We start from the raw sequence: 13,034 nt of genomic DNA, 5'->3' as shown, positions 1-13,034 counted from the left end.
ACAAAAACAAAACAACAACCAAAAAAACGGCATCATAATCTATCATTAATGAGAATGGTTCTTTGTTTCCAACGAACCGTCCAATCCTTCATTTGCTGTGTGCCATCTCATAGAAGCACCCTCACTGTTGCGGTACGCTTATCAGATCGGTACGATCAACATAGCCGGGCTAGGTGTGCCCGTTTTTTGGCGATCCGACAGCCAGGGAGAAGCCACTACACACTTTGCTACGGCGCAATAAGCGTAACAACATCAAAAATGGAGGCTTTTGGGCTGACGGAAGTTTGTGCGAAGATAAATGGGATGTCCGTCCGGGCTGTGGCTAACGACGTATCAGTTTATTCTTTATTAGGCTCAATACTAACAGAAGCTACTTTGAATAAATACTCGCTCGATACATCATCGTCAACTCGTGCTGCACAAACAAATGTAGTGACTCGTGACGAGCCGGGACATACATTAACTTGCAACTGAAATGCGTGCAAGGGATTAGGAAGCTTTTGAAATATTTGATTAATTTGCCAAACTTGTGGTGAGAGCTGTGGTAGAGGAGAGTACACATAATTTCTCACAATGCATAATTAACGAACTTCACCTAATGAACAATTGAAGGAGCGACGTAGGGTGCGCATTAAAAATCATATAAATAACAACGACTCGAAACAAACCTCGAGCAAACTGTTTGGCGATATAATATATTTGATAAGTTTCTATGCAAGGGAAATGTAATTATTTTGTTTTACATATTATTGAATTTCAGTGATGTCACAAATGGGCACTACAAAGACCGTTTCATTCACGAGATCTATTAGCAAGTTAAGTTAGCACGAACGATTTTCGAAAATCGATTGATAGGACCATACTAATTAAGTGTGAATCATACAAACAGATCGGCGTTGAAGCGCAACGCTTAGTGGATGAATATTTGGATCATTTTTTTTTTTCATATAATACGTAAAGTCACGCAGGCCCTCGTGCGATCCAACGACGAAATACTCTTTAAACGGGCTGTGGCCGACGCTTAGCAAACAAGAAGCTCTGCAAAATCACAATAACTAGACCAATCCAACACAAACCAACCAAAACCGAATGAAGGAGCTGCGAAAACGCAAAGCAAATTAGACAACCAACAACCTTACTTTGCGCTGCGTGCAAATCATGCAAAGCAAAGACAACAATTAAATTAAACCATTCTCGCACCCAGCCGCTAATCGATCGTTAATGCTTTAGAGTGTGCAGAAGGCAAGGAACAGCATTATGCCATCGAACGATTGCCACACCAGCCAAGCCAACCAGTTCGGTTCGTCAATCGTGATAAATTTTTGAATTCTGTGCCACGAACACACGCACCGGCTAAGGAAACGCAATTTAAATGACTCAGTCGTGTAGGCAATTAGCGGCCGATATCGAAAATTAATAAGCGCTCCTGAAACCGCGCACCAACCGTTCCTGCACTACCGTGGCAAAGCATGTGCAGAAGGATGACTTACCACGTGGAGGACGGGTTTTGCCACCTTCCGGTGCTTTCGAGCATGCTAAACAGCTCCATTGTTCATTGCATGGGACGTCAGCTTGTCGTTTACCACAAATTAGCACAGCATCAGCGATGCTTTATTTACGTCAAATGGAAGCTAGATGTACTTATCGATGGGTCCTTCCGAGCACCGGTTCCGGTTTGGAAAGTTTTTACAGATTTCGAAAATCACTCACACACACTCATCAACCTACAAAATAACGTTGTGCGCATATGAGTTTATCTTGAGTGAAAATTGTGAGATTTTTTGAAATCAAATCCAAACATTTATTTGAAGATTAATATGAGAAATAGATTTTGAAAGTCAAATATAAAAAGTGAAGAAGCTCACAAGTAACGAAATTGTACACTTTAAAAATTAAATTCTATCAAATAAAAAGCCAAAACAAAATAAAATAAATCTTTGTAACGTAAGATGTTGCGACCAATTGTTTAAATAATAATTTGCTAAATATGGATTTCTTTTTTATTTATTTCTTCACGAACGGTCTGTGGCCGTATTGCTGAACGGTCCACAACTGGTCGAAAATCAAAAAATTGTTGTTGTACTTAAAATGTGTTTAGAAAAGAAAACTGTTACTGTGGACCAATTTACTTTTCTACATTAATATTCTTTCACTAATAAAATTTGGACGTAAAAGATTGCACCACAGAATTCCTTAGCGAGATGTGAGTGAGGTGTACAACTAAATGATGAGAATAATCTCTTGAAAGTGAGAATACAATCAGTGAGAACGCAAAATGAGATGTTGAGAATTTCATTAGAACTGGAATGAAAGTGGTGAATAAAGTTCTCAACAGCTTCGCAATATTTTGGATTACTGTTTTTGAAATTTTATAATTCGTTTTAATTTACAATATTCCAAACTCGCTTGCCAGGAAAATGTCCAATCTTCAACCTTTTTTTATTATTTGGGTGGAACGCCTTGACCGTATTGCTCAAGCTTTAAACTAAATGTTGCAAAAATTGCTCAGCTCAATATGAAGCCAATTTGACGAACCGGGGCAGTTGTAATATTTGACCGTTGTGGAAAAATTGTAAAAAATTAGGTTGCAACATTCTTCGCTTTACTCAAACTTTATTACTCAAAATAATTATTTGATTTGGTCGCTTTATTTATTTCGTTTATTGCGAGGGAAATTATTTGTATAAAAACGTAGCTCAAATCTTTTCACACATAGATGTCGCTGATGTGAGCCACAAATGTATTCATCTCAATCTTGTTCCTCGCGATAGATGGCGTTATGAGCAGCATGCAGAGAAGCTATGGCAGTAAAGAGGTTTTACATTTCAACATCCCTAAAAGTACGAGGAAAATCCGTCAAAGGTCTTTTTTCGATTTCGATTGGTTTAAGGCCACACTAGCATGAAAATGGAAATATTTGTTTTGAAGCCATGCATTTAGAAGCATTTGGTATCAACAACGAAAAAATGTGTTTTTTAAAAGTCAAAACGAAAACTATTGAATATGGCAGTAAAATTTGAAAATTGATTTGGTTACAAATGGATAAATTTTAAATGTGATATGTGATATGCAAACTCAATTCAATGATTAGTTTACTGCTAAAAACTTGTTGACTTTTTCAGCAAAGTCGATGACCGTTTTTTTGACTGAAATTTATATCGAAAGCTACATCGAAACTGCTCATTGAATAGTTTGAAACTGATTTTTTCAAGCATGATATTTTGATTTTGAGTTATATTTTAACGTAATGGATAAGCATCAAATCAAACAGTTTTTGAAAATTGAAATTTGTAATGCCACAGCGTCACCTAAGTCAGTAGCGACACCTATTGAACAGTAGTGAAACTAGTGTTCGTTCTCATTTTCATTGTGCTTTTTCGATGCATTTCCTTTTTGACATGGAACTCTGTTATTTTTATTTATTATTTAGTATTCCGGCTAGACCGTAATTTCAGCACTTCTTGTGCTGATATCTTGCTTTGTTCACGAAGGATTTCCATGTTGTTTTTTGCCTTAACCCGGCATGATCGGTTACAATCGGTTACAAGTAGTTATCCATCAGTTTTGTTTCGAGTACGTTAATGCGTCGAGGTATGTGAGTTTTTTTGCTGTGTAAACCGGTAAAAGGTAAACCGATTTTGATGTTGAGAGACTGCGGGAGGAAGTGCATGGACTTTCTTTGTCCCTATCCAGGTCAAACGCACTAAAGGGACTGAAACAAAAGCAGCATTATTAGTCCAAAAAACGTAAAGGCCGGGCTACATTGATCGTACTCCTGAGTGTAATTTTTGTGAACGCATACGCCATCTAGCGGCGGCGGGTCGAAGCTAGAGGCTGGTATAATTTATCTGTCAAAAAGCGTTTTGGGTCGAGGAGCCTATAATTTTGATCACAAACCAGTAAACAAACAGCTCGGTGAGTATGTTCGATATTTTGTCGTGTATGTTTTTTTGAAAATATGTGGTAATTTAACATACATATTGTATTTCTAGCCATGGAACAAGCAGGAAGCAGTGGACGCAATGAAAAAATAGTAAGTACAACTGTTTTTAACGAAAATTGTGTGTGTGTGTGTGTGAACTGTTGTCTGTGAATCGCCGGCTCGGCTCGGGGCCGCAATTGAGCTGAACATTTTATTGAAAAATGTAGTGTTTGTAGGTTTCACAAGTGCTTAAATAATTTGTTGTAGGGTTTGTCCATCTATTTCATCATTTAAACTACATTGCAGAGTGTGTGAAACTGGTTGTTCGTTTTGGTATTGTAGCGGTTTTTAGTATAGAGCGAGTTTTTTTATTCATGAGGAACGGCTTTGTCATATTGCTTGGTAGAACTTTTTTTTTTATAAAATTGTAAGCAAAATTTACCGGCCTATTTGTATACATTTAATATAAAAATAGCACGTGTTACGGCATACAGACAGCCTGGTCGAAAATTGATGAGACACCAAGCATGAATAATTTTGGCACTTAAATTATACCCACATCTAGCTTGCGCTGGTCGCCGCCAGATGCGCTAGTGAATATAAAAATTACGCTTGCGAGTACGATCAATGTAGCCCGGCCTTTACAACAGTTTTTATTCGTTTTTAGTAACCAAAAATTGTTCCTTATTGATTTTTCTTTTTGTTATTTCATTTTGTACAAAAATGTTTACGTACGCACAATATAAATATGTTGCGGTGCGATCGATTGCTGAGTCTGTCTAAAATGTGCCGGATATCATTCGTCATTTGATCTATTTGCTTGCTATGGTTCGATATGCATGAAGTTACTTGTTTTGGGTTTTGTTGTTTTGTGTTGCTTACCACTGTCTGGACTCGGTGGTTGTTTTGAACTGATATCATATTGCTTTAAGGCCGGGCTACATTGATCGTACTCGCAAGCGTAATTTTTATATTCACTAGCGCATCTGGCGGCGACCAGCGCAAGCTAGATGTGGGTATAATTTAAGTGCCAAAATTATTCATGCTTGGTGTCTCATCAATTTTCGACCAGGCTGTCTGTATGCCGTTTGACATGTTGATCAAAATCAATAAATTGCTACAGGTCAGGACGCCGAGTACTGCGGGGCAAATCGTCATTTCATGATCCTGGAATGAAAAAGAAAATTCAGTTAAATACTTCCCTTTTTTAATTTAAATTAAAACAACAGAAAGGTCGACAATCGCGTGATAATTCGGTCATGCTAGCCGTCACACCGGAACCACAGTGATAATAATAACACGTGCTATTTTTATATTAAATGTATACAAATAGGCCGGTAAATTTTGCTTACAATTTTATAAAAAAAAAAGTTCTACCAAGCAATATGACAAAGCCGTTCCTCATGAATAAAAAAACTCGCTCTATACTAAAAACCGCTACAATACCAAAACGAACAACCAGTTTCACACACTCTGCAATGTAGTTTAAATGATGAAATAGATGGACAAACCCTACAACAAATTATTTAAGCACTTGTGAAACCTACAAACACTACATTTTTCAATAAAATGTTCAGCTCAATTGCGGCCCCGAGCCGAGCCGGCGATTCACAGACAACAGTTCACACACACACACACACAATTTTCGTTAAAAACAGTTGTACTTACTATTTTTTCATTGCGTCCACTGCTTCCTGCTTGTTCCATGGCTAGAAATACAATATGTATGTTAAATTACCACATATTTTCAAAAAAACATACACGACAAAATATCGAACATACTCACCGAGCTGTTTGTTTACTGGTTTGTGATCAAAATTATAGGCTCCTCGACCCAAAACGCTTTTTGACAGATAAATTATACCAGCCTCTAGCTTCGACCCGCCGCCGCTAGATGGCGTATGCGTTCACAAAAATTACACTCAGGAGTACGATCAATGTAGCCCGGCCTTAAGAAGTCTTCGGGGACGGATAGAGCAACAACCTTGCGTTCAATTCTTTCTAGAGGTTTGAATCCAGACCCAAGGTAAGGCCTCAAACCTCCAACATGCCTGTAAGGGATATTCCTTCTGAATATTCAAAGTCGCCTAGTCGATTTGCTCCGCCGATAAGTATCGAGAGTCCCCCTGCCAAAGGTAAGGTCTCGATGTCTCCAACGTTCCTGTAAGGAAGATTATCATCTAGAAACTTCAGACTGCCTGGACAGTCAGGCAAAAGAAAGATATTGGTCCGCACAGCTAGCACAGCTAGAGTTTCTTCATCCCCACCACATGTCCACCGTGAATGCAATTCTTCTTCCCGTGCACACCAGTACAAACATTTATTAGCCTTTATTTGCATTTCAAACTCGATCAGATATGGAAGAGGTTTGTTTAAGAATTTTTAAGTAAAATACAAAAGATTTTATCGATTTCGATTAACGTATGAATAAACTAAAGTAATTAATCTATGAAACTGAAACGAATTCTTTTCTTCATTAGAACTACAACGTAGAGAGGTTTTGACCTGGCATTTTTGACATCCTTAACTGTCTTTTTACATCTTGCTCGATAGTCAATATGAGAAGACGATTGGCTCGGGAATAGAATTGGTTTTAGCCAGTATTTATTTTATTTTGACTTTTAGTTTAAGGATTACGTCTCGGTGCTGTATTCTCACCACTTGTTGAGCTGATTTTGTACGAAAACCTCAAAGCATTCCCTCCTGGACATGCTCGGTTGCAGGTCGCATACTGGCGGTGTTGATGCTGGTGGGCTGTTGTTGGTAGGTTGGTGCGTGTGTGTGTTGAATATTGTGGTTGTTTATTGTGGTGATTGAGGCACTGTAGTAGCATAATCAGTCTTCACTATGGAGGAACGGGTCCGGATGGGATTCGAACCCCGGTTTTACCGTGAGAAGGTCGGCGCCGTTGTCGCATCACAACAACCCATCTGCTATAGTACACAAAATATTAATGTTATGCTTTTTTTGTCAAAATAAATGCAATAAATAAATTGTCTTCCCCAAATTATTTCGATTATTCGTCATAAACTTAGCCTAGCATATCATATTTTTTCAATAACAATGCCTATAAAACATACTTTCAACGCTATGATTTGTTTGTTTATTTATGTACAGAGGGTTTTAGTCGATGAGACTACGTTGACCTTCCATACTTCGGAGCAGCAATCGGCAGTGAGAGTCAAAATGTGTGAGGACGCCAGACACCGAGTATGCGGAATAAATCCCAACCCAAATTTTGCCACTTCAGTTTGTCACAACAAAAACCACCCACATGATCCGGGATTTCCTAACCCGGTGTCATGTTTAAGTGTCTTTTAGTTTATGATGGTCAAGTGTCGTTCGTTAATTTATGCATATCGGTCTGGGTGGCCGATAATCGTCTCGTAGATACAGTTTGTCCAGCTGGTGGCATCCTGAACATGGAACACGTGTGTGTTAATTTAGGCGCCACTGACCACGATTATGTACTTGAAGAATGTCCTTATGGCATTTGCACGAATGGTAGTTTAGTTCGTCTTTTCCTTCTTTTAAGCAGAGGTTTTTGTTCCAACCTACTTGTTCGTTACCTACTTCAGCCATGAGAGGAATATTTTACAAAAACACGATCATAAATCTGCATACGATTTTCAACTTTTCACCAACCCGTTACGCAAAAGCATTTGAAATCCTAACTTTATAAAAATCGCGTAAACGGGTTCGTGGTCATTTGCGTAAAAAATGGTCAAGCAATTCAAAAGTTAGAGCCATCATTAACATGCGTTCACTTCTGAATATTTGAGTGTGCTCTAGCCGATGACGATCCAGAGCTGGTCAGGAAGCTAGGGCAGCACGATTGCCAATACACCCAGCGCTAAGTCAAACCGAGCAAAGCAAATAAAGTGCACCGAATAGATCCGTTCCGATTGAAATGGGGTATTCTCCCGGGTCGCCGATGGTCAACTACTCCAGATCGCTGCCGTCAGCTCAGGTTCAGTACGTGCCGGTCGTTGGTGGTAATGTAGAGCAACAGGGTCAAGAGGAAATGTAGATTAGTGGAACACTTAGAAGTGGATTTTCGAATAGACCGACTGATCTGGCAAATGAAGCTTCGGCAGCAATCGAGTCCACTCTGCAGAACGCTCGAACCCATCCAAACCTATCGTGGCGCATGTTTGCAAACTGTTGCCAACGTAACATCAGCAATGCGAAGCGGCTGGAGGAATGTGATGCAGCGTTGGGATGGAATTAGAGCACGTTTTAAGGAGATAACAGCTTCAATCGTTGCCCGTTTGGCGGAAATTTTGGCGTTCTTCTGCGTTGGCAGTTGAGGAATATTGGAGTAGGCGAGCAAGGGAGTCCGGACACACTCGAGAGTTAGTTAAGTAAGGGATTCCTATAGACGAGCACTGCGACTGCGGTGCCCGTTCAGCGTGCTGATGGAGGTAGAATAGACTAGATCTCTATTTTTGGCGAATGGTCAACAATTTGTAGTGAAGTGTAGTTGCGAAAACCGTTGGATCGTACAATAAAGGCACTTGTCCAATTAATGGATAGTAGTAAAAGATATTTTACTGAATTTCTATATTTATTCTTCGAGGAACTATCATAAATAATAAAAATATCCGTTTCGTTCAAAAATGTGCGCATTGCAGTTATATAAATAGGACATAAATAGACATTATTATAGAACGTACCATTACTCCAGAAAGAAAACTTAAACGACCTTGTTTATCGCAAGCTGTGTATGTTGTTTGGAGTTGAAAGATCAATTTTATTGACCCAAAACTTTGATCAGCGGTTGGCAGTTGATTGCATGTTAGCCTAGGAGTGATTCAGCCTCGTTAAACAAATTCTGCAACTATATATAGTCCTTAGAACAGTCGCCTATAATATCAACAGTAAGGACTCAATGCTGATGAATACCAGAGGATTGAAATTGGTCAGGGTCATACTGGTATGAATGTTAGATTTTTTGATAGCTTACTACTGTGCCCGAAAAATGCACCTCTTCCACCTCCTCTCCCACTTCTCAAAGCAGGAGGAAACCGCGGAATGTCTTTTAGTTCCGCCGTCGCTGCGGCTTCTATCTCCTCGATAGTGTCAAAAAAATGTCCCCGAAGCGTCCGTTTTTGCTTGTTGAACAGCCAGAAGTCGGCTGGTTCCAAATTTGGCGAATACGGTGGCTGCGGAACAATATGGCTGCCAGTTGTTGCGAAAACTCCTTCAGGCACCCCAGGAAATGAAGGCACCAGGCGAGACTTCTCCCGCTTCAACCCCAACACATCTTTCAGGATGGTGTTGACCGAGGGTTTGGAAATCTCAACACTTTCTGAAAGGTCTCGTATCGTCAACCGACGAATGTTGACCACCAATTCCTTGATTTGGACGACGTGAGAGACGTCGGTCGAGGTGGATGGTCTCCCCGGACGGCCCTCGTCTTCGACCTTCTCACAGCCATTCTTGAAATCACTGTACCATTTGTACACATTTTTCTTGGACATAGATTCTTCCCCGAAGGTTTTTTGTAACATCCGCAATGTTTCCGCAGCATTTATTTCATTGCTCAAACCAAATTTGATACATGCGCGCTGCTCCACAAACTTGGACATGGTCAATATGGACAAAACTACTTGGCGCAGCTCCGAAAACAAATTGTCAATCCTAGGCCGGGTTGATGTTGTGATTTGAAACGTGATAGAACTGTCAAAAACATTCATATTAACAAATGAAAAATAAAAACAAGGGGCTTCTTTTGGCGCGAGAAATTTGACATCCAATGTCACCTTACTTTTGAGACACAGTAGTGTGTCAGAATCGGCCAGTGGATTTACCAGCATAACGCTTAATATTACAATCCATGACATCAGGATCTATAAAATAGCATTAGTAGCCGTCTTCAAAGCTCTATAATAAGCTAATTCTTTACATATTCATGAAAATGAATTATTATTGATTATTTAGAATTATTGAATGATTCTTCTTGGCTTAACGACCTCTAAGGTCATGCCGGACTTCGAAATAGCTTACTAGACTGCCTATACCACGTAGTTGAATAGTCAGTCCTCACTATGAGGGGACGGTCCGGGTGGAATTTGAACCCCGGTCCTGCCGTTTGAAGATCGGCGCCGCTGTCGCCTACCCCATCGGGCCGCCCCTAGTGATTAATGGACACTTTTCAATCGAAAATGTATACATACGAAATTTAATAAGTGCTCTTCTACTGTTTGATGAAGTATTTTTCTTTTTATTATACAATGTTTCAACAGAAACTTCGTGGTTTTTATGCAAAATAAGAACTTTGTGTATAATAGGATATTTTTATTTATTTTTTATACTAAATAAAAACAGTATCAAATCCCATTCGAGCCATTCCTGCGTAGTGAGCAATGCAAATCCAACTACGTGGTCTAGTTAGCCAATAAGCCTACAATTGCTATCAATAAGTCTAGTTAGCCTTATGGTCTGATGGCCAGCTTGACCTAATAGATCATCAAGCGGAGTAGAAAATCAAGAAAAAGACGCTATCGAATTTAATTGATGATAGAATAAGTAAGTCTGAGGGAAACAAATTGACAGCGATAAGTCAATCATCAATCCACCACAGAATAAGACTACATCAAGCAAATGTTTTTCACAACAGGAAACTGGTCTCGTTCGTGGGAAAAATATAGAGTAGATTCCTCATGAAGGCCATACAATCAAGAATCTTTCCAGGTCATATTATAATCACACGAATTAATAGCACTGGTATGACATGTGTAGAACACTTGAACGAGCACTACTTGACAATAACTTTAATTTAAGTAATTTCCCAGATTTTAAATGCTTACCAGCCGCATAATCCAACGCTTGCCTTAAACCCCACAAAAAGCAGGTTGTTCTGTATCAAACGACGGATGCATTTGCATTCGTAGGGTTAATGCTGATCATGCAATGTCAACAACCGAGTCGAATTTGAAGTGGTTTAATTACTTGTGAATGGGACTTTCACCAGAAAGGACAACGTCACCAGATATGCTTCGTTGACAATCATCGTCCATTACAACTGCTCAATGAATGGTTCGATACAGTAACAGATCGGATGCAACAAGTGTTTTCGGTATGATAACGCTCGATATGGCTAAGTGTACGTGGCCTCTTGAGTCTTTCGGTGGTAGATCGAAAGCAGGCGGCCCCTTGATGGATGAATTGGAAAGAGTCTAGAAAGTTTGTATAATGCCTGGCCTCTTTCTATGGATTATGGGAGTTAATCAGTAGAACTCGTTCGGTATGTTTGCATGCGTCGTATTTCATGCTTATATGTATGTACAACATGTCGTCAAATAGTGAATCAGTATCAACCTGCAGCATTCGTCAGTGAACCAGTTAACAAAGTAATGAGTGTAAAGCATTAATGTGGTGCTTAAAATACTCTTCCACAGTGGCACACCCATCCGGAGTAGATGGAATTTCATCGGTTTTGATCGTAGAGACGCGAACGAAGCATAAGCAGAAACGCAGAAAGCACTCCAACGCTCTCGGCCGTCTTTCCGTCAGCCGACATGGTATGTTTGACCGCGATGCAGCACGCATCATCTTGGAAGCGAGAGTAACGGTCGGAAAGGTTAATAGTAGAATTATCCTTTAATTACACTTGTCTGCTACCGTCAACACCCTTACAGCTCGGGAACCGTCTGCTGGCTGGCCACAATGAAAATCGACACCGACATCGAAAACGGTGCACTGTACGCTACTGAGTGCAAAACACGCCGCCCCCGGGACTATGTGTGGACACGGAAAAAGGGACATGAATATGTAAATATTTACAGTTGCTAAAGCCCGACGAGATGGCGAGCACGGCCTATACTCACTAAAATATAATCACTGTAAAGAAAGGGTTTCCTGTAATTTAATATACCAATTTCCATTGCCAGTTTTCCAGCCATCTATTTTCCCGCCCGTCTTGACACACACACGGAATCTTATGGGCGATGCGCGATAGCCGGAAAACTATCACTTGAATAGTTTTTCTTCATAAAAATGTTTTTCAAACGCAAAGAAAAAAAAAACAAAACCAACCGAAACCAAGCAAAAAGGGGGAAACACGACTCGTGTTGAGCATTTGTTTACTTCAGCCGAACGAGATCTTGAGAAGCGAACTTAGGGTTTGGCAGCGGTCCCAATTTCAAATTTTCGAGTGCTGGAGACTTAAGCAGATTGTTTATTGACGTGTTGAGCTCGACTGGCTTGGATCCGTATCCGCGCAGCGAGGATCTATTTCGTACAGGTTCTCCACTTTCGATGCCAACAAGTTCGGTGTGGTTAATTTTTACGATTACCACCACGGTTCCGGGTAGAGTTTTGCTATTTGTTTAGTCTGTGACACTACTTGAGCTATCTGTGAAAGGCGGGATTGTAATGAAAATGGTGTGGACATTTGGCAGCAGCAAAACAAACGTTATAGAAGATTGTCACTTACAATGTGTCGAGGGTTTAACTGTTAGCAAGATGTCAGACAACTTTTTTTTCCGGCCCATTAATGTTTCAGACCGCTTTATAAGGAGTCAAACTATAAATGGTTTTTAATAAAGTTCAAGAAATTATATCAGGAAAGTAGCAAAAATGAAGGCATAATGCTAACATTAAGAAGTTCTCAATAAACTTGAATTTTAGCGTTGCATATTTTGTATCCGCATAACATTCAATGTAGTGCTACTTTAATGTAAAATCAGAACCTGTTAATGTGTCTTAATCTTTAGAAAAGAACAAAGAGCATGATAAAATTATTCCATGGTAACAAATCGCATTAATCAAACGCTCGCATATTTTGAGATTTTTTTATTTTTATTTTTAATATCCCTCTCATCATTGTCATTCATAAATTGCTTTGAAAAGTTTTATCATATTTCCACAGTTAAGTTTCACAGATAAAATTCCACACCACTACAGTTGAAAACCACATTTAGTACAATGAAGTGAAGAAATATACAACGATTGATCGAAGGTTTTAAATAATAATTCTACAAACATACAAAAGTTATAGATAGGTCGTCTGTCAGCCCTGCGTTCATGGAAGCGGTCTGGCCGTAATTCGAAACCCGGTCTTGTCGTGTGAAGACCAACATCGCTACAGGGCCACAATTGAGGATTA

The 13,034-nt window shown here is 39.6% G+C and overlaps 1 protein-coding gene across 1 annotated transcript; it reads right to left on the bottom strand.

Annotated features, from left to right (window-relative positions):
* Positions 1 to 8,850: 8,850 nt before the first annotated feature.
* Positions 8,851 to 9,405, bottom strand: LOC126567235 (protein GVQW3-like). Its single transcript, XM_050223466.1, has 2 exons — positions 9,038 to 9,405; positions 8,851 to 8,929 (listed from the first exon to the last, which is right to left on the bottom strand). The coding sequence occupies exons 1-2, from the start codon at positions 9,403 to 9,405 to the stop codon at positions 8,851 to 8,853; spliced, it is 447 nt and encodes a 148-aa protein (XP_050079423.1).
* Between the last annotated feature and the right edge of the window lie 3,629 nt (positions 9,406 to 13,034).

This window comes from Anopheles maculipalpis, chromosome 2RL (genome assembly GCF_943734695.1).
Source record: "Anopheles maculipalpis chromosome 2RL, idAnoMacuDA_375_x, whole genome shotgun sequence".
Taxonomy (NCBI): Eukaryota; Metazoa; Arthropoda; class Insecta; order Diptera; family Culicidae; genus Anopheles; species Anopheles maculipalpis.
The sequence above is the reverse complement of the archived record's forward strand: the minus strand, read 5'-3'. Positions and strand labels throughout refer to the sequence as shown.